The sequence below is a fragment of the Melospiza georgiana genome, chromosome 13 (assembly GCF_028018845.1).
Source record: "Melospiza georgiana isolate bMelGeo1 chromosome 13, bMelGeo1.pri, whole genome shotgun sequence".
NCBI classification, from domain to species: domain Eukaryota; kingdom Metazoa; phylum Chordata; class Aves; order Passeriformes; family Passerellidae; genus Melospiza; species Melospiza georgiana.
The window spans coordinates 20,126,046-20,145,460 of record NC_080442.1 but is presented as its reverse complement, the minus strand read 5'-3'; the positions used below and the strand labels follow the sequence as shown (position 1 = coordinate 20,145,460).

Sequence of the window (19,415 nt, the reverse complement as noted above, 5' to 3'; positions counted from 1 at the left end):
CTGTGCTATGGATTTCTGTTTCTTCAGCAATCGTTTCTAGTCCACAGAAGCACAAAGATTTAATTAAATACTTATGCTCTGGATTCTGTTTTTATGATTTTTAGCTGATCTCATCCTTCACTGAGCCTCATGTTTCTGTAAGTCAAGACATTGCTCCTGTCAGTTTTCAGCCTTGAAGTGGAAGAAGTCGTGTCTGTGTTTTACTGTCAAGGAAAAATTTAAATGTTCTGTGTAAATCCTTAGCATTCCAAATTAGGTATTCCAGTATTAACATATTCCAAATTACTGCACAATTCCTGGCAATTTTGTGATTATCTCCACAGCACCCTGAGGCTGTGAAACTGTAGATTTGGTGAGGATATCACTTATTTGAGCATTGACATTGTTGGGGCCGTCTGTTATTATTTATATTGTCTGGAAAATGGAGAAGAACAGGAAAAGGATGATAAATTTGGATATCTCTGTTTTTCCTTTGTGTTTTCCTAGACATGTGTGTGATTTGTACAGGCGTATACAGAGATCATTGATTAGGTGTATGAAAGACACGTTTTAAATTTAATGCCTTCAGACAAAATCTATCCTCCTTTTCCACTTCCTGGGGTTGTCACAGAAGCTGGGAGCGGGCAGTGAAGAAGTGAACAATTCCAGCTTTCCTCTGTTCGTGTTCCAGGGCAGAGGGAAGGACAGCCTGGCGGCCCGGTGTGGGTAAACCGCGCGTGCCGTGCCCGAGCCGTGCCGGGATGGTACCGGGCTGGTGCCCGGAGCGCGGCCCGGCCCGGCTCGGCTCCCTGCGCTCCGCTCCCGGGCTGGGCGTGCGGCGGGGCCGGGGCGGCTCCCGCGGCTGCGGCCCGCGATAGCGCCGGGCGGGCACTGGCCCGGGACAAGCCCGCGGGAGCGGGATGCCGGGCCCAGGGCCGATCCCGGTCCCGTTCCTTATCCCGTTCCCGTTCCTTATCCCGTTCCCGTTCCTTATCCCGATCCCGTTCCTTATCCCGGTCCCGTTCCTTATCCCGATCCCGTTCCTTATCCCGTTCCCGCTCCCGGCCCCGATCCCTGTCCCGGCTCCGCCCCCTCGCCCCCGTTCCCGCCCCGTTCCCGCGCTGGTTCGGGCCCCGCCTCCGGGGGCGTGTCCGGGGCGTGTCCGGGTCAGTCCGCCGCCGTCCCGGCGTGCCCCGCGCGGCGCTGCCCGGCGGCCGCGGTCGGGGCAAGATGGCGGCGGAGGCGGCGGACTCGTGGGGTGGGTGCGGCGGGGCCGCGGGGCCCGGGGCCGGCGGGGGCCCCCCCGCGCCGCTCCCCGCCGCTCACCCGCGCTCCTCTCCCCACAGACGCCGACAGCTTCGAGGTGGTGGAGCCGGTGGCGAAGCGGCTGGTGCCGGGGGTGGCCGGGGACCGCTGGGCCGGCGAGGATGAGGAGGACGACGTGAAGGTGCGGCCGGGCGGGCCCCGCCGGGACCCCGCGGCGCGGCGGCTGCGGGGCCGCTCTGGGGGCGGCGGGGCGGGCGGGCCGCTGCCATATGGCGGCCGAGAGCGGGGCCGCGGGCCCGGCCGGGGCGGGGGCTCGGGGCCCCGGCGGGCCGGGCCGGGCGGGTTGGCGCGGCCCCGGGCCGGGCTCGGGCCTCGGCGGGCGGCGGGGCCGGGCCGGACACCGCGGGGCTCCCGGGCACGGCGGCTCCGGCCGCGCGGCGGCGGCCCCGGCTCGGTCACGGTGACAAGTGGCAATGGCAGGAGGCGCCGAGCCGCCCTGGCCGCAGCCGGTGCCGCTGGCCCGGGACGTGCGGCGCACGGAGGGTCGGACAGGCGCTCCGGGAGCGGCGCCTCCCGCTCGCCGGGGATCCACCTGCTGCTCTCCAGCTGCTCCCCCGGCTGTGGGGCACTGTGCCCCGCTGTCTGCAGCCTGCCGGGCCCGGCACTGGGAGCGGGGTGCGCTGGTGAGGCGCCGGGACGGGGGTAATGACGGCTGTGCTGTGTTGGTGCTTCTGCTGCTCACCAGAAGCTTCTGTGCTCTGCCAGCACGTCTTTTCCACCCGATTTTCCTGCTTCTCCACGCGCCACGAGGCGGGATCTTGCCATGTTTCAGCGTGGTGTCTGCACGGCAGTGGGATAAAAAGTGTGGATGATCATTGCTGGTGCTTGTGCAGGCAGAGCTCCCTCAAAGGCTGTTTGCTCCTGCTCGGCTCCCCTTGGCAGGCTGGTGGTGCCACAGAAACCACCATATTCATGTGGATAGTGCTAAGAGCTGCCCGGGAATGCACAAGGAGCACACCAGATGGGTTTCAAGGCCAGGCTGGACTGGGCTGGGAGCAGCCTGGGACCGTGGAAGGTGTCCCTGCCCAGGGCAGAGAGTGGAGCTGGGAGATCTCTGAGGTCCCTGTGGACCCAAACCATCTCGGGGTTCTGTCTGTGGAATAAGGCAATTACAAAAGACCTTTTTGTTTCCTCCAGCCCTGGGACATTGTAACACTGAGGACTCAGGGTTGGTTTTGGGGACACTGTTACCAGAATCTCTGAAAAGCACCAGCAGTTTTTATTTGGGCTCGGGTGGAGTTCTTCCCATAAACAGTACGGAAAAAGTAGTTAATCTTTTAAAAACCCTGAAGTTACCCGATTTCTGTGATTCTGTGTGTAACTTACCTTCTTATATGGAATAGTAGCCCCAGCCCAGTGTCCCAGGTGTGACACTAGAGCAGCAGGACAAGGACAGGTGTGTTCACAGCAGCTCCAGGCACTGGGAATGAGTGTGGGCAGCGTGGAAGTGACACAGGTGTGTGTGATTGACAGCTCTGTGACTGACAGGTGTGTACAGACACCTGGAGCTCAGGCTGTTGGTGACATTTGCTTTTCCTCCTTCCTTAGGAAGTGAGAAGCTTTCTTGCTGGATAGAATATGTCCAGGAGAACTGGACCAGAGAGGTTCTCCAGGAACCACCTGAAGGGGTCTCTGTCTGTTTAATAAAGGAACAAACATTCCCCACGTGGAATCCCAGAATGGTTTGGGTTGGAGGGGACCTTAAGTCCCATCCAGTGCCACCTCTGCCATGGCAGGGACACCTTCCACTGCTCCAAACCCTGTCCAGCCTGGGCTTGGGCACTGCCAGGGACCCAGGGGCAGCCACAGCTGCTCTGGGAGTTCCATCCCAGTCCCTCCCCACCCTGCCAGGGAACAGTCCCTTCCCAATATCTCATCCATCCCTGCCCTCTGGCACTGGGAAGACATTTTACATCTACACATGGTTTAATGCAGTTGCTTAACTATTTCCAAGGGATTGTGGGTTTAGTGCCAGAGCTGCATCTAGAGAGGATCCAGCAAGGAAAGGTGGTTTATTTTGGTTTGTTTTCCTTTGGTTTGCTCCTCCTGCCAGACTCCAAAGGCCCCTGCGAGGGCCCACATGGGGAAATCCCCACGTGAGGGAGATGACGTGGTCTAAAGTGGCAGCACACAAAATGTTTTCTGGCCATGGCTTTCCTAAGGCATCTCACATTGTGGAATGTGCTTTGTATCTGCAGATCTGTGTTTTGGAGGGTTTTTGAGTAATGAACTTGCAGTAACTGTTAATTTGGGAAACGTCAACTTCCCGGGTTTAAAATTAGCACCTTTGGTAACAAAACTCCTCTCAGTGTTCCCCAGCACATGTTCCCCAGAAGTCAGGCCTGCTGCCAGGAATTTTCATCTATTGACTCAGGGCTGGCACAGCCAGAGCAGGGCAGTGCCTGCTCCGTCCCAGAGCTCGGCTGGAGCTGGGAGCCAGTGCCCAGGCCCAGCCACAGGGAGGATGTTCCTGGGGCAGTGAAGGACACAGAAACAGTGTTGAAATACTGGGCAATGAACGTGTTCTCTGGGGATTACTGTATCACTGCAAGGACACTGCACTGGGGCAGTTGGCTCTTCCTCCAAGAGAGCTCCCTGGAGTTTACAAAGGGGGCCTGGCTGGCAGGACTTGGAATTCCTGGGTTTATAAACCAGGCAAGGCTGGCAGGATTTGGAATTCCCTGGGTTTATAAACCAGGCAAGGCTGGCAGGATTTGGAATTCCCTGGGTTTATAAACCAGACAAGGCTGGCAGGATTTGGTATTCCCTGGGTTATGAACCAGGCCTGGCTGTCAGGATGGGGTTGAGGCACATCTCATGGCATAGAGTCCTTGCCTCCGTGCCCTCTGTGAAGTGTCCCAGACATCCCAGTGCCACGGATGAATCCCTCATGGCCAGGCTGCCCTTCCTCTGCAGCTTGCATCTGACTGTCAGCCTGGCCGGGCTGGGGCTGAGGCAGCTCCTCGGTGCTGAGTGGAGCTGTTTAAGCAGTGGGTGTAGCACAGTTAATTGTATGTGAGCTAAAATAATGCTGCTCCAAATTCAAGTCAGCTCCATGGAATGTGGCAGGGAAGCCGAGTCCCCTGCAGGTGCCAATTATCTGGGGTGACTGTGGAAGGACTCGGTGTCTCCTTGCTTGGATCAGCACATCCCGGTGCAGCGTGGGGCTCTGCACCACTGCCTCTGCTGGGGCCTCCCAGAAAATCCCTGCAGCCATGGGAAGCTTTTCCCAGCCCAGGAGAGGGGCCCTGGTGCTGTGGGACAGAGCAGCCTGTGCTGCTCTGACATGGTTTCAGCTGGGCTGGGGGCTTCCAGCAGGGCTGTGCTGTGCCCATCCCTCAGGGATGTTCAGTGTCTCGAAATGCCAGAAATGAGAATAAAGTCCTCTTTGTGCCAGTGGTGTTTGACTGTTTGTGACCTGGCTGTTGTAATTACTGACACAAGATGGTTGTTTGACCAAAACCTGCCTTTTTCATGGTAAGAACTGGCGCCAGCCAGGGTGGACAGCTCCAAAAAGCCCTGAGATACAGCTCCCATGGCTCCCTCACTCTGATACCAGATCAGTGGGTTTGTGGGCTCTGGAAGAGGTGACAGGTGTCTGTAAAAGGATATTCACTGTTTTGCAGGATAACTGGGATGATGAGGAGGAAGAGGAGGAGGTGAAGGAGACAGAGGTAAAACAAGGTGAGACTTGAAGATAACCCCTGGCTCTGTATCAGCATGGGAACAGGCACTGCTTGTGTCTGGGGTGTGTGAGGATGGAACCTGAGCGGGGCTGGGTTTTACAGAAATGTCTGTAACTCTCTGCTCAGTCCCAGGAACTGAGCTTCCAGTGTTTGTGGTTGTGTAGGGAGAATACATCATCAGATTTCTGAGAGCTGTGTTTGTTATTCCACTCTTTACAGAACCGAAAGTTTCAGAAAAAAAGAAAATAGCAGAAAAAATCAAAGAAAAAGAAAAGCTACAAAAGAAAAAGCAAGAGGAGCTTAAAAAAAGGGTAATTCCTGATTTCTTTTGGGTCGCATAAAATTCAGAGGGCGGGTTTGATTTGGTTTTTTGGAGGTTGAGCAAGATGTGAAAAGGTCTTGACTCATGTGATAAACCAAACTTAGGTCTTGTACGTGATCCCATCTGGGGCTGAGAGCTTTAATTCCTGCATAGTTTAACCAGTGATTGGATCAGTGTTATCCCAGTTCCTTTGTGTGCAGCAGTGATGGAACGGGCAGGAGTGGGAGTTTGTGTCTCTTCCCATTCCTTGTGAAATGAACAGTTTATTGGGACTGCAGGGAGTGGGTCCCAGGTTTTCCATGTGCCCTGAGTCGAGGCAGCAGCGGGTGATGCAGTGGCTCTGGAGAAGGCACCATGTCTTTAACGTGCCACCTTCTCTGTGTGCCCTCCCTGCAGTTAGAGGCACCTGAGGAACAGAAGGAGCTCACACCAGAAGAACAGTTGGCAGACAAACTACGGCTAAAGAAGTTGCAAGAGGAGTCAGACCTGGAGCTGGCAAAGGAAACCTTCGGTGAGTTAAAGCAGCAGGAAATAAATAAACCCCTGGGACCCTGCAAAGCATGGGCAGGGTTTGGCTCTCAGCACGCAGAGTTGTGGCACTGAGAACAAAGAAGTAGCAAAGATGCTGATGCACAGCAGCATTCCTCAAACTGGAAGAGTTTCCTTAATTATGGTGAATGATTCAGCTCATTGCTCAGGGGAGGTTGTCACAGAGCTTGGGGGGTGTGCACAGCTGCAAAGAACCAGCTGAGTTCTGCACTCAGGAGGCTGAGGCAGGAATTGTTTATTTGAGGGAAAAGGGGCTTGCTTTCCTGGTGCAGGTTGTCCAGAGAACAGGAATAGCTGGGTCAAATTACTGAGTTGGACTCAGCTTCAGAAATTGTTGGGCAGAGACTTTGGACAAGGCTCTGGAGTGACAGAACAAGGGGGAATGGCTTTCCACTGACAGAGGGCAGTGTTAGGTGGGATATTGGGCAGGAATTGTTCCTTGTGAGGGTGGGCAGGCCCTGGCACAGGGTGCCCAGAGCAGCTGGGGCTGCCCTGGCAGTGCCCAAGATCAGGTTGGATGGACTTGGAGCAACCTGGGACAGTGGAAGGTGTCCCTGCCCTGCCAGGGTGGCACTGGATAGGGTTTAACCCTTCCAACCCAGACCGTTCAGGGATTCTATGAAATTTCTGAGTTTTGCAGCAAACTTCCTTCCTTCTGTGAGGGCAGGGATCGCCCTGGCTGTGGGGGAGCAGAGCTCAGGGAGGTGGGAGCCCAGGCCCCTTTTAGGGCTCACAGCCCATGGTCTCTGTAACACCCCTGCCTGTCCTGCAGGTGTAAATAGCACTTGTGGAATAGATGCCATGAACCCCTCTTCAAAAGATGACTTCACGGAATTTGGGAAGCTGCTCAAGGAGAAGATCACACAGTACGAGAAGTCCCTACATTACGCCGGCTTTTTGGAAGCGCTGCTTCGGGACGTCTGTATTTCCTGTAAGTGCAGGCAGCCCAGCTCTGCTGCCAGAGCTGGCTGCAGCTGGAGTGGAAAACGTGCTGTGATAGTGCTCAGAGGGGATTGCTCTGTGAGTTTGGACTAAATGAGGCACTGACCTGATTCCATTCCCACTAACTCCACCTAGGATCCTCTCCTCGTGCAAGAGTGCTCTTTCTGCACGTTGGTTAGAGACAGTTCTCTTAAATGTGTGAATTTTGATGCTGATCTAAACCTTGCATGTTTTTCTTGAAGCCGTTTCTAAAATAATAATAAGAGTAAATTCTCTGAGGCAGATAATTTTGAGTACCTCATTTAGAGGGAAACTATTACAAAATCAAGTTCATGTAATTCTGGAACTGCAGATTAACTGTTCTGGAATTGAGCATGTAACTCTACAGAGATGAAGTAATTTAAACTCCTATTCCCAGTGCCCTGGTGGCTGGAGCAGTGGCTGGGATGGCTCCCTGTCCTGTACCCAGTTGTCCTTCAGTGAGGGGTAACTCGATCCCAGGAGGAGCTGGCTACATCCATCATCCCAGCTGGCAGCTTCCATCTCGGGGATTGCAGAGCTCCTAACAGGAGGCACTGCTAGCCTCTCGCACCATTTATTGATAAACAGAATAATTTATTGTTAATCCACTGCTACTTTTAATACATTTTACTGTATCTTACTGTCTCCAGATTTAATTGTTCAAATGTCTCTGTAAGACCCTTGTGTTCAGTAACTTTATTTGCAAGTTTTACCTTCGACAAGGCTCAGGCTTCCAAGGAACCAGCTGGAATCCTTGTTGGGATTGTAAGGACCAGAACCACCCACTCTGTGTTCTGCTCATTTAAATCAAGTAATTGCCCATAGTTACACTAATGCTTATTTCTAGTTTTAGAGACTGTGGATGTTACTTAACTGCCTTATAAGAACAAAATTGATAAGGAATCTTTTTTTTTTCCTTTTTCTTCCCTGATGCAGTGGAGGTGGATGATTTGAAAAAGATCACAAACACTCTGACAGTATTATGCAGTGAAAAACAAAAACAAGAGAAGGTAAGGCTGGGGCTGTTCCTCAGGGATCACAGCCCCTGCTTGGAGCTCCCCTGCATTTATTAGTTACTTGTTGGGAGTCCGGGGGAAATAGGATGAAAGGCAAAGGGGGGCAGGGCTGTGGTGCAGGGAGCTGGGGACACCTGGAACTGTCACAGCTTTCCTAGGGAGAGAAAATGTGCGGGGTGGAAGCCATCGGCAGGGCCACGCTGAGTGCAGGGGCTGTGGCTGCTCAGTGCCACTGGGCTGGGCCTGGCTGGGGTAATGGCAGAGCTCTGGGCTGTGCAATAACCACGCTTGTCCCCTTGGCACAGAATAAAGCCAAAAAGAAGAAAAAAGGTGTTGTGCCTGGTGGGGGGCTGAAGGCGACGATGAAAGACGACCTGGCCGACTACGGCGGCTACGACGGCGAGTACGTACAAGACTTTGAAGACTTCATGTGACATTTATCTCTCTTCTGTTGTCTTTCTGTTGCCCATAATCCCTTAAACATGTAGCACAACCTTTCTTCCTCTAAATTCTGCCAAATGCTACAATCAGAATTGCAGTATCTGTGTGCTGGGGCTGGAGGTGCCGGGTCCGGGCGGAAGCTCCGGGCGGGGTAGAATGGAAAAGGTCTGTAAATTGCAGTTAAAAACCCAAAATTCTGATAATGGGCACTGCTGCTATTCATAGCAGCAGCCACTAAATCGGGAAGGAATTGGAACAAGGTGAAGGATTATAACCAGCACAGCTCCATGACATGGCCTTAACTGTCCCTGCTCCAGGGCCAGGGCTGAGCAAGAGCAGTTTGCAGCAAGGGCAGGGTGTGCACGTAGAGTTCCAGTCGCTTTGTCTTGAGTTAGAGCTTGAGGATTTCAGTATTTTGGGAAGGGAACTGCTAACTTCAGTGTGAATACTGCACCTGGGAGCCTGTCCCCTGGGACAGCCACTGCTCCAGAGCCTGACACCTGAACAGCACCTGCTGGGGCAGAGCAAGGTAAAACCCACTTGTGTCTCAAGGATGAAGTTTATTTAGTTCCAGTCATTTAAATTTCTACTAATGCAGCTGTCTGGGTTGGGTGTTCTTTAACAGTTAATTAAGGGGTTAAGTGTAAAAGAAAAAACCAAGCCACATGAATTCCTTGGGGCTCTCCTGGGTTGTGGTGGGTCTCTCACAACTCGGCCGTTTTCTTTCATTAAAAACCAAACTTGCTTAGCAAACTGCAGCGGTTCCTACAGTTGGGCAAATTGTTATGTTAACAATTACAACATCTGCAATGTTTTATAAAGCAACTAATTTAATAAAAATCACTATTGAGGACTTCACCAGGCTGGCCTTGGAGCAGAGTTCTTCTTGGGGCCTGACAGGAAAAATACCTGAAGAGGGAGAGTTGCAAAACTGAGGTGTGGTGGGAGTCTACCCATGGCCTGGGCCTGGAAAGGAATTTATATTTAATAACTGTAAAAATACATTTGCACTTGATTATTTCTTTTACTCGAAGACAGCAGAATTAGGAATGGGCTGTTTAAAGCTGTACAAGATTTTAGAAATCAAACTGGACTCAAAGAAGGCATTAGTCTATTGGGTACCTGAAACCTGCAGTGATTCTGCTCATTCCACCCCCATTGCCTGGCCATTCTGCACACCTGTTTCAGCCTCCCCTCTGCCCCTGATTTAAAGGGCTGCTGGATCTCTGCTTCACCCCCCACCTGGGCCCGTCAGTGTTTGCTGGTGACTCAAGTAATTTATAAACAATAAGATTTATTATACAAAACACAATTTTACGTTAACACAGTCAGCATTTAACTACTTACAACCTTGTGCAGTTTTCTGGAGTAATTTTTACAGAGCAGCAGAGCCCTGTGAGCAGGCCATGGATAAAATCAGTGTAAATCAGCAGTGAGCTGCAGCCTGTGCTCCAGGCTGGGATTCAGCTGCAGTTCAGTTGGATAAGAGGTCGTTGAGGCAGCAGCCAGTCTGAGGGTCCTTCAGCAGGGAGTTCACCACGTCATAGAACTTGTGGTCGTAGGCCAGCCTGTAGTAGGTGTAGATGTCCTCACAGTGGGTGAGGAACCGCTTCAGGTTCCTCAGGGCAGCATCAGCAGGGGCGTGCTGCTGTTTGACCCTGCAACAATGGCACATGGACTGACACACAGAACCTCCCCAGGCCCCCTGAGAATTGCTCTGGGCCTGCAAGAGTGACATTTCAACAGGAGGTCGTACTCAACACCTGCACTTGAATCTCCTGGTTGTTTACCTGCTCTGATTCATTTTAGGGATTTGCTCTGCCCAGCCCTGAGCTCCCTCCTTGTCCAGCTCAAGGACGAGGCTGGATCACAGTGACTTCCATGCTGTGCCAGGAACCAAGCCTACCAACAAATCCTTCCCTGGCAGGGTGGGCAGGCCCTGGCACAGGTGCCCAGAGCAGCTGAGGCAGTCCCTGGATCCCTGGAATGCCCAAGGCCAGGCTGGACATTGGGGCTTGAAGCACCTGGGACAGTGGGAGGTGTTCCTGCCATGGCATTGGATGGGCTTTAAGGTCCCTTCCCACCCAAACCACTCTGGAATTCTATCTCAAATCCATAACAGTTGGACAGTTTCCCCCTTTCCCCCCTGTCAGGGGCCCTGTGCAGGCAGAGCTGCAGAGCCTCACTCACTTCTTGGCCACCTCCTCGAAGAGGCCGGGCCGCAGCGGCCGCTGCTGCCGGAACTCCTCCAGGTACACAAAGTCCCCCCTGGTGATCACCTGCTGGAACAGAACCTCGGCCCAGTCCGGCAGGAACTCGTAGGCCTCGGCCACGATGGCAGCCTGCAGGGAGAGCAGGGACAGGAGGAGGATGGCACAGAGCGCTCCACACCGAGAACTTGGGAGCCTCTGTTCAACCCAGCCCTTGCTGCTGTGAAATACGGGCTAACAAATACAGCACAGAAATACAGGGAACAAAGCACTGTGAACAACCTTCCTCAGCCCCTAAACAGGGACACCTTCCACCATCCCAGACTGCCCCAAGCCCCATCCAGCCTGGCCTTGGGCACTGCCAGGGATCCAGGGGCAGCCACAGCTGCTCTGGGCACCCTGTGCCAGGGCCTGCCCACCCTGCCAGGAACAATTCTCTCCCCTTATCCCATCCAAGCCCCTCAGGAAGCCATTCCCTGTGTCCTGTCCCTCCATCCCACAGGATGTAAGGCTGGGGTAACAGCCACAGGCTCTGAGGCCAGGAGAAGGAGCTGAGCACTCGGGCACTGCAGCGCCCAAGTCATTCCTGACAGAGGACCCCGAGGGAGCCCAGCTCACCTGGTAGAACCTGGGCAAGGCCAGGATGGCTCCTGGCAGCTCCTGCCTGCCCAGGTTGATGATCCTGGTGCTCTGCCCTGAGCCCAGGAAGTGCAGCTGCAGCGTGATGAGCCGCGTCTGGCGGCGGCAGCGCAGCGCCTGCCGCACACACGAGTCCTGCAACAGAGCAGCTGAGAGCTTCTGGGAGCCTGGGAGCATCCCTGAGAGAGCACTGCAGCTTCACATTCACCGTACTCCATTGGCATTAAACAAAGCTTCATTCCCACAAATACTTGCACCATAATTACGCTTGGGTTTAAACGCTGTAATTGTTCTACCCTTGCTCATTAAGCTCATGGTCCCTGCCCTGACAGTGGGGAACACACCTGTAACTCAGGGTTTGTTAAAGCCTGAGCAGGGGCCAGCACAGCACACTCTAATACAGCCATGCTGCTGGTGCCAGGGGGCTGCAGAGACAGATCCCTTCTGCACTGGGCCCTGCACACCCTCCCCAGGGCAGCTCGGTGTGCTCTCCCAGCCCAGCCCACTCCTCACGTGCTCCACAAATCATTCCATTCCATCTCACTGTACCTTGGAGTAACTCTCTGCTGCATCAATGAAGAGAGTCACAGCTTTCAGCAGCAGCTTCTTTAAATTTGGAACATCCTGAAGAGACTCCTCTGAAACAGGAAAAAAGAAGGAATAACCAATTATTTATGTAGGTGACAAAGTTACTTTTAAAACTCCCTCCCAGTGCCAAGTCTGTCCCTGGTGTTGTCTCATAAAGCACCAACAAACTAAACCACAATTTCTGTATTAAAAAAGCGAGAAGGAACACAGTGCCTGTTCAGTTAATGGATCAAAGCTTTGCTGGAGCCTGACTGAGTGATTGGAGGCTGGAAAGAAAGCCCAGCCACACATTTGTGGCAGATGCCAGCACTGACCACTGCCAGAGCCACTCAGAAATCCCTTGGCACAGCTCCTGGTGTCGCTGCTCTCGCAGCACTGGCTGCCCACGCTGCAGAGCTCACCCTGTGGGTGCCACACTCACAGACACAAACCCTGCAAGGCCCCCGTGTCACATCCCGTGGGCTGAGGGGAACCTGGCTGTGTCTGTACCCACTCCACGGGAGCATTACACCAGGGAAGAGCCCTGCGTGTCGGACCCTCTGCGCACACCCGGGAGCTGCTCAGGGCAGGAGCCTCCCATCAGCAGCAGCTCCAGGGCTGCTCGGGACCCCAGGCCCGCCCCGTCCGTCTGTCCCCGCTCACCCCAGGGCCGGCACTCGATGAGTTTGAGCTGGGTGCAGGCGGCAGCCTCGTGGTTCTGGCCGATCTCCCTGCACATGCTGAAGCACAGCGCGATCATGTTGTGCTTCTCGCTGTCGCCGGGCCGGCAGCGCTTGGTGTAGTCCAGCAGTGCCGCCTTCAGCGTCCCGCTCTGGGCACAGAGGGCACCCTCAGCACAGCCCTGGGCACCCACAGGCCACCCTGTCCCCAGAGGGACCCAAAACCCAACAGCAGCCCCCCACCCGCGCTCAGCCGGGCATGAAAATCAGCACCCGGGTGCTTCTTTGCACACCAATGTCAACATGTGACATTTCTTCATGGCTTACTTAAACCTATGAGCATCTGTGATTTTTAAAACCCCCATGAAACTTTAACTGCAAATAAAAGCAAAGCAGGATGTTAAAACTCTGACAGTGCCAAGTTTTAAGTTTCAACGCTGCTGTCGTTGTAGCACTGAACTAATTAGGAAATAATGGTTCAACTAAAATAAGACTAAATCCCAGCAATAACTTATTTCTATGAAACCTGACTCTCAATTCAATAAGTAAATTTTACTCAGGAAGTAAAATGCCCAGACAATTTCAGTCTGTGTAAACTGGGTGTAAATTCCCTGCACGTTTGCCCCTCACGTACCGGGTCCAGCTTCTTCCTCATGAGCACCTCGAAGTAGTGTTTCTGGTGCAGCAGCTCGAAGATGTAGGTCATCTCATTGTACCTGCCAATGCCCGTCAGCAGGCGCACCTGGGGACACCAGGGCACCTGAGCAGCTCCAGGGCAGTGAACAATCCCCTCCCAGGGCAGCCCTGGCTGCACGTGTGCCCCTGGAGCCACGGGGGTACTCCTACACCAGCCCAAACTGCAGCTGTGAGCTCAAAGGGCATCATTTTATCTCATAAAAATAGCCTGTGAAGCTTTCAGCACTGACACCATTCCACTGGGCACGTCCCAGGCTCCAGGAGATCCTTCAAGGCAGCAATTAAAGATGCCCAGTGCCACAGAGCAGCACATTTCCCCAGCAGCTGAATCACCACTGGGCAGGCACGGCCAGGACAGGCACAGCCAGCCCTGGAACAGCCCCAGCCCCAGGAACACTCACCAGCAGCCCGTACTCCTCCCTGGGAGCCAGGTGCTCCTCGGTGAGCAGCCGAGCTGCCTGCAGCACCCGAGTGATGCCCTCCATGTGACACGTCAGGCTGAAGAGGCTGTGGGCCAGGATCAGCAGCTCTGTAACTGAGGAGCAGAAGGGTTCTGGCACTTCGGTTCAAGGGCTGAGGAAATCGTGAATTGTTGCCTCTCTCCAGAAAACACAGAACACACAGGCACAGAAGCTGCAGCCTCCCCCAGCCAAGGCTGACAAATGTGTAACACATCATCACTGCCCTGCCTGCCAGCCCTGCACTGTTTGGAAAGGAAGGGCACGAGTTTTCCATCTGGGTTTGAAACATTCAGTTTGTAACTGTGGTAAAATGAACAAAGTCACAATGCCCCTTCTGTAACAAACCACCACAACAGTTCTGGCTGCATTTCCCACTTCTTGCTTAGCACAAAAATCTGAAGTTTGTTTGGAAAATAAACCCTTAAGCAACACCCCTATCTACTGTGCACATCCTCAGCCCTACCAACTGAGTATCACATTTGAGATCAGCAGCAGAGCCTCTCCTTTGAGCTGTGAGTTGAAGCCAACAATGCCACGTTAGTTACACACAGGTTACACCAGGCAGGATTTGCCATTTACTCACTGCACGACAGCTCCCCACAGGGGACTGAGGAGATTTTTTCCAGCAACTTCATCCCAACCAAGGTGTGATCCTGGCACAGCTTGGCAAGCTGCAGGAGCTCCTGGCTCTCTACTGCAGGGTTCCAAGCCTGCTTCTGCCCTGTGGCCAGAGAGAGAATTCTGTCACCACTGCTGATTGTGCACGAGAGAACTCCTGTTATTTCTTATCATTAATTAACAAACCCCAAACAAACCAATCTGGGATCTTCCAGACTGACTAAGGACGTGGGACTACAACCCTAAAGACACTTAGGGTGTTACTGCTTAATAACAATCAGAAAGTACTTTTTTGCCAGTTCAACCCAACAAAATCCTAGTGGACAATCATACAGCTGCCCTCATTTCCCAAAGGAAAAAAGGAAGGGGAGAACCTGTTGTCATGCTTCACACAGGGAAATGCACATGATATTTGCAAATCAGATGATGTGGGGCAGCAAGGTTAAAAACTCTTTTTAAAAAATTATGTCCACAAAAATGCAACCTTAGCTACTGCAACACCACACTGGGCATAGGAATAATTACAAATGAACATTTGTACAGAACTTCACACAAGGCAGATAATGGTCACAGAGCAAAGCTGAGCCCTCAGGGACAGAGTGCAGGGGCTGCTTTGGGACACACAAATGCCCCCAGAGACCAAGCCCCGGCACAGCCCAGGTGTGTCCCCTGTGCAGAGACCAAAGCCCAGCACAGCCCAGCTGTGTCCCCACGTTTCCCCCGTGCCCACCTTTTCCCTGGGCGGAGGCCAGCAGCTCGTGGGTGATCTGCTGTGCCAGCAGCGGTGCCACGGCGGCAGGGGGCAGCCCCTGGCAGGCGATGAAGGCCTGGGCCCTGCGGCCCCGCTCCGGCCCCCGCCGCGCCAGGATGGCCCCCAGCACCTCGCGAGGCTCCCGCGCCGACACCTCCGCGAAGGAGCAGCTCAGCTCCTGGGGACACAAAACCCATCAGGGCATCCTTAACCCACAGCACCTCCCCGAAGGAGCAGCACCCAAACCCATCAGGGCATCCCCACCCATGGCACCTCCGCGAAGGAGCAGCTCAGCTCCTGGGGACACAAAACCCATCAGGGCATCCTTAACCCACAGCATCTCCCCGAAGGAGCAGCACAAAACCCATCAGGGCATCCTTAACCCACAGCACCTCCCCGAAGGAGCAGCACCCAAACCCATCAGGGCATCCTTAACCCACAGCATCTCCCCGAAGGAGCAGCACAAAATCCATCAGGGCATCCCTGACCATGGCACCTCCACGAAGGAGCAGCACCCAAACCCATCAGGGCATCCCCACCCACGGCACCTCCCCTTAACCCCAGGTGATTCCTTAAGTTTCAGCTTTCCTATTTTCCAGATTCCGTACTGCATTGATGTATAACTGAACTTCATATAAAGCATTAGCAGTTCTCCTCACAGCTCAGTCACACCAAACAGTCCTTTTCCAGCCCCAGACCCAAGGACAGCATTAAATCTTCAGGCCCAAAAAGTGCAAGCAACAGGGAACTGAGGAGAGCAGCCTGGGAGGGTGGGACTGCATCACCTGGAGCTGGAACTGGATCAGCTGTGCTCAAGCTCAGCTCAGCACCTCACGCCCAGGAAGCCTCTGCCCTTTTCCCACACAAAGAGCTGGAATTCCACCCTCTGCAGCTCCTGCTGAGACCTTCACCCCCTCACCCTGCCCTGCCCAGCCCCAGCAGGGCTGGCCCAAGGCCCTGGCCCCTGGCTTACCTTGGAGAGCTCGTAGAGGCACAGGACCTGCCTGCAGTAACCCCTGCCATGGACACATGCCTCTGCCAGGGCCTTCAGTGCCGCCACCACGGCATCATCCCCACACCCCAGAGGGGTCCAGTCCTCCAGGCTGGATGCTGGAAACAAAAAAACATCAATTCCTATCTCATAAAGGCAGACAACTCCCTTACACCTGGGCAAGGCTCCCAAAACCTGCAGCAATTCTCTAACACTTCCTCAGACTCTGAAAACTGAGCTCTTGTCATTTGTCAAATCTCACACTTGTTTCAGGGTACAAACAACGCAACAGAACTCAAATATCCTTGATAAGATCTCATATATAAAATTTCTAAGCATAAGATTAAGTAGGGGTTCTGCAGCCTTCCTGATGGGTTAGGATTCATTTATGCTTTTCTGAATCTATTCAGCTTTACACGTCAGTATTAGAAAGGGATGTTCCAGCTGAAACTTGCTCACTCAGACTTCACAGACATGCAGAGAACTTTACAGATAAACATTCTCAGCCTTAGCCTTGCTACTAAACAAGAAACACCAAACCCTTCATAATGCACAAAGGTGTCAGAAAAATGTATTAACTAAGGCATTTCCTTGATTCAGCTACAGGAAAAAAATTAGTGGAGTGTTAGAATTAGAGGGATAAAGCACAGTGCTGCTTACTGGGCCAGAACTGAGAGCTATGACAAATGAAGGGTTCAGGATTGATGGAAACTGTACACAGAAAACACTGCCAGGAGCACACAGGGACACGTGCATGGCAAGGCCACAGAGTGCCCTCAGAGGAGCAGTTCTGCAGCAGGGAGAGAGGGCAGGGGGAGCTGAGTGTCTGCACAGCTGTGGGGAGGTGCAGGACAGGAGGCAGCAGGAGATGTTTCCGCAGAGCTGAGGGGAGCTGCAGGACAGGAGGCAGGAGGAGATGTTTCTGCAGAGCTGAGGGGAGCTGCAGGGACAGGAGGCAGGAGGAGCTGAGGTCCTGCAGAGCTGAGGGGAGCTGCAGGACAGGAGGCAGCAGGAGATGTTTCTGCAGAGCTGTGGGGAGCTGCAGGACAGGAGGCAGCAGGAGATGTTCCTGCAGAGCTGAGGGGAGCTGCAGCGAGGGCAGACAGGGCTCAGCAGTCACTCACCGCCCGGCTCCGCGCTGGCCTCGGCCGACAGCAGGCTCTGCACCTCGGGCTGCAGCTGCTCCAGCCCCGCCTCGCCCAGGGCCAGGGCCCTGCAGAGCAGCACCAGGGCCACGTCGCGGTGCCACAGCTGGAAGTAGCGGCACACGCGGGCGGCCTCGTGCACGCTGCCCTGCTCCAGCAGGGTGCCCAGCAGGGTCCCCAGCGCCGCCCGCTCCGCGGCCCCCGGTGCCGCCCCCGGTGCCTCCCGGGCCGGCAGCGCCCGCAGCCCGCGGGGCTCGGCCGCCTCCAGGGCCGCCAGCCTGGCGAAGGAGAACTGCTGAGCCAGCGTGCCCAGGCACTGTGCCCCGGGGCACGGCCGCGAGCCCTCGGGCAGCAGCGCCCGCTGTGCCACGCGGCACTGCCACAGCTGCTTCTCCACCTCCTGCAGCTCCTGCACAGCCACCCCGGGCTCCTTGGCCAGCCAGTGCCCGGCCAGCGTGAGCAGCAGCTGCCTCTCCATCAGGCTGGCTGCCCTCTCCTGCCCCGAGGGCTCCCACACGCTGTCAGCCTGCTGCAGGAAGAACTGTGCTGCGGCTCGGCTGCAGATGCCACGTCTACTGAAGGTGTCGTTGCACTTCTGCCAGAACTCCGCTCTGCTCTGGCTCTGATGCCACTGGCCACTCTCTCTTAAATGATGTAGATCCCTCAGAACCTGTAAAATCCACAGAGGTTCATCACAATGGTCATTCCAAGAAAGAAAACTCCAGCTCACACAGGATGGGCAGCACTGAAATACTGGATTTAGGGAAGTGCCCCAGCATGCAACCAGTCACAGAACTGATTTGAGTTGGAAGGGGTCTTAAAGATCATCTCCTTACACTCCCTGATGGACAAACCCATCTATTTCCCTCCCCAAATAAAACTGATCGCAAACAAATAAAACCAGGAAGAGAATGAGGACAGCTGTCCTGCACTCTGCAGCTCAGCACTTACAGCCTGTGTGTTGGGTGCACTTGCATTTAAAGCAAAAAAATTACTTAACAAAAAAATTAATGTTTCAGGAAGGCTGAGGAGTTGCATCCTCCATCCTGGCAGCAGCAGGAAGAGGTGACTGCCACCACGCGCACTGTACCTCGTGTATGACCACGCTGTCCACGGGCAGCTCAGCCAGGGCTGCCACCTCCCGAGCCAGGCTGAACATTCCCTTCTCCTGCAGCTGCTCCAGGATGGAGCTGCACTGCCCCTGGAAGGCCTCCAGGCTGCAGGGCGTCAGGAGGGAGCGGCTGACGGGGATGGAGGAGTCCCTCAGGGCCTCGCTGAGGGCACGGAGCCTCCTCAGGTGGGGGCCTGGCAGAGAGAACCGAGCTCAGCAGAGCCGGGGCTGCGGCCCAGGGCAGGCCGGGGCTCCCTCAGGAGCCAGCCCTGCCGGGGCTGGGGCTCAGGCTGTGCTCACCGTCCGGCAGCAGGCTCTCTGCCGCAGCCAGGAGCTGCAGGAGCTTGCCCAGCTCATAGTCGGTGCGGCACTGCTGCAGCATCAGCTCCAGGAGGAACAGCGCCTGCGAGCGCAGCCACGGCAGCGGCACCGCGGGGCCTGCTCCCCCTGCAGCCCCCGCCTGGGGAAACAAAACAAGGGGGTTCAGGGTCAGGGGGGCCATTGCCCCTGCAGCCCCCGGCTGGGGAAACAAAACAAGGGGTTCAGGATTGGGGGGCCCACTCCTCCTGCAGCCCCCGGCTGGGGAAACAAAACAAGGGGTTCAGGGTCAGGCACTGTGGGGGCCGCTGCCCCTGCAGCCCCCAGCCAAGGGGTTCAGGGTCAGGGGCCTTTCCTGGGCTCCTGGGGGGAGGGAAGGGGCAGCAGCCGTGCCCCTGCTCAGGGCACGGGGCGCTGCCAGCCCCAAGGGGTGCTGAGCTGGGCTGGGACATGGCGCTGCAGGTGCTGCTCAGAGCCAGGGGAGATGGGAGGGCTGAGCAGGGCAAGGACCAGGTACAATTAATTGTTACACAAACAGCCCTGGCACTGCTGGGGAAGGGAACTGAGCTGCCTGAGCCCAGCGCCCAGGAAAGAATACCATGAATGGCAGGGAATAATGTCAGCAGGGAAACAGAAACTGGGATGGAAAGGGAAGAATTGTTAAAGCATCTGCATTGAGAGACAGAGTGTTTGCACACGCTGCTCCTCTTGGCCCAGCTGCCCAATCCCAGCAATGACATTCAGAGAAAATTGATTTCCTTACGTTTGTGAGGCTTTCCTGAAATTTGTCCAGTTTGGTTTTAGCCTCGTTGTACTTCTTACAGTTCATGCAGAGTTCATACATCTCCAGGATGTGCAGCAAAGGGGAATCCTTTAAGACACAAAACCAGATCATAATAAATTCCCAGAAGTACCCAATAAATAAATCATACTTTTAAAAATAATC

The 19,415-nt window shown here is 54.7% G+C and overlaps 2 protein-coding genes across 2 annotated transcripts in view; one reads left to right on the top strand and one right to left on the bottom strand.

Annotated features, from left to right (window-relative positions):
• Positions 1-1,168: 1,168 nt before the first annotated feature.
• EIF3J (eukaryotic translation initiation factor 3 subunit J) lies at positions 1,169-9,140 on the top strand. Its single transcript, XM_058033126.1, has 8 exons — positions 1,169-1,237; positions 1,326-1,426; positions 4,932-4,989; positions 5,211-5,302; positions 5,710-5,824; positions 6,635-6,793; positions 7,762-7,835; positions 8,147-9,140. Exons 1-8 carry the CDS (start codon positions 1,210-1,212, stop codon positions 8,273-8,275), a joined length of 756 nt encoding a protein of 251 aa, XP_057889109.1. The 5' UTR covers positions 1,169-1,209; the 3' UTR covers positions 8,276-9,140.
• A 416-nt stretch (positions 9,141-9,556) lies between these two features.
• Positions 9,557-19,415, bottom strand: part of SPG11 (SPG11 vesicle trafficking associated, spatacsin) — a 29,577-nt gene continuing 19,718 nt past the window's right edge. The window contains exons 27-40 of the mRNA XM_058033104.1: positions 19,233-19,340; positions 18,452-18,611; positions 18,131-18,345; positions 17,020-17,710; positions 15,878-16,014; positions 14,884-15,082; positions 14,119-14,256; positions 13,476-13,609; positions 13,013-13,120; positions 12,362-12,530; positions 11,681-11,769; positions 11,111-11,266; positions 10,473-10,624; positions 9,557-9,940 (exon numbers count right to left, since the gene is read on the bottom strand). Of these exons, the coding sequence (XP_057889087.1) occupies positions 9,757-9,940; positions 10,473-10,624; positions 11,111-11,266; positions 11,681-11,769; positions 12,362-12,530; positions 13,013-13,120; positions 13,476-13,609; positions 14,119-14,256; positions 14,884-15,082; positions 15,878-16,014; positions 17,020-17,710; positions 18,131-18,345; positions 18,452-18,611; positions 19,233-19,340 (2,640 nt within the window). The 3' untranslated portion in view covers positions 9,557-9,756. The remainder of the gene's footprint in view (positions 9,941-10,472; positions 10,625-11,110; positions 11,267-11,680; positions 11,770-12,361; positions 12,531-13,012; positions 13,121-13,475; positions 13,610-14,118; positions 14,257-14,883; positions 15,083-15,877; positions 16,015-17,019; positions 17,711-18,130; positions 18,346-18,451; positions 18,612-19,232; positions 19,341-19,415) is intronic.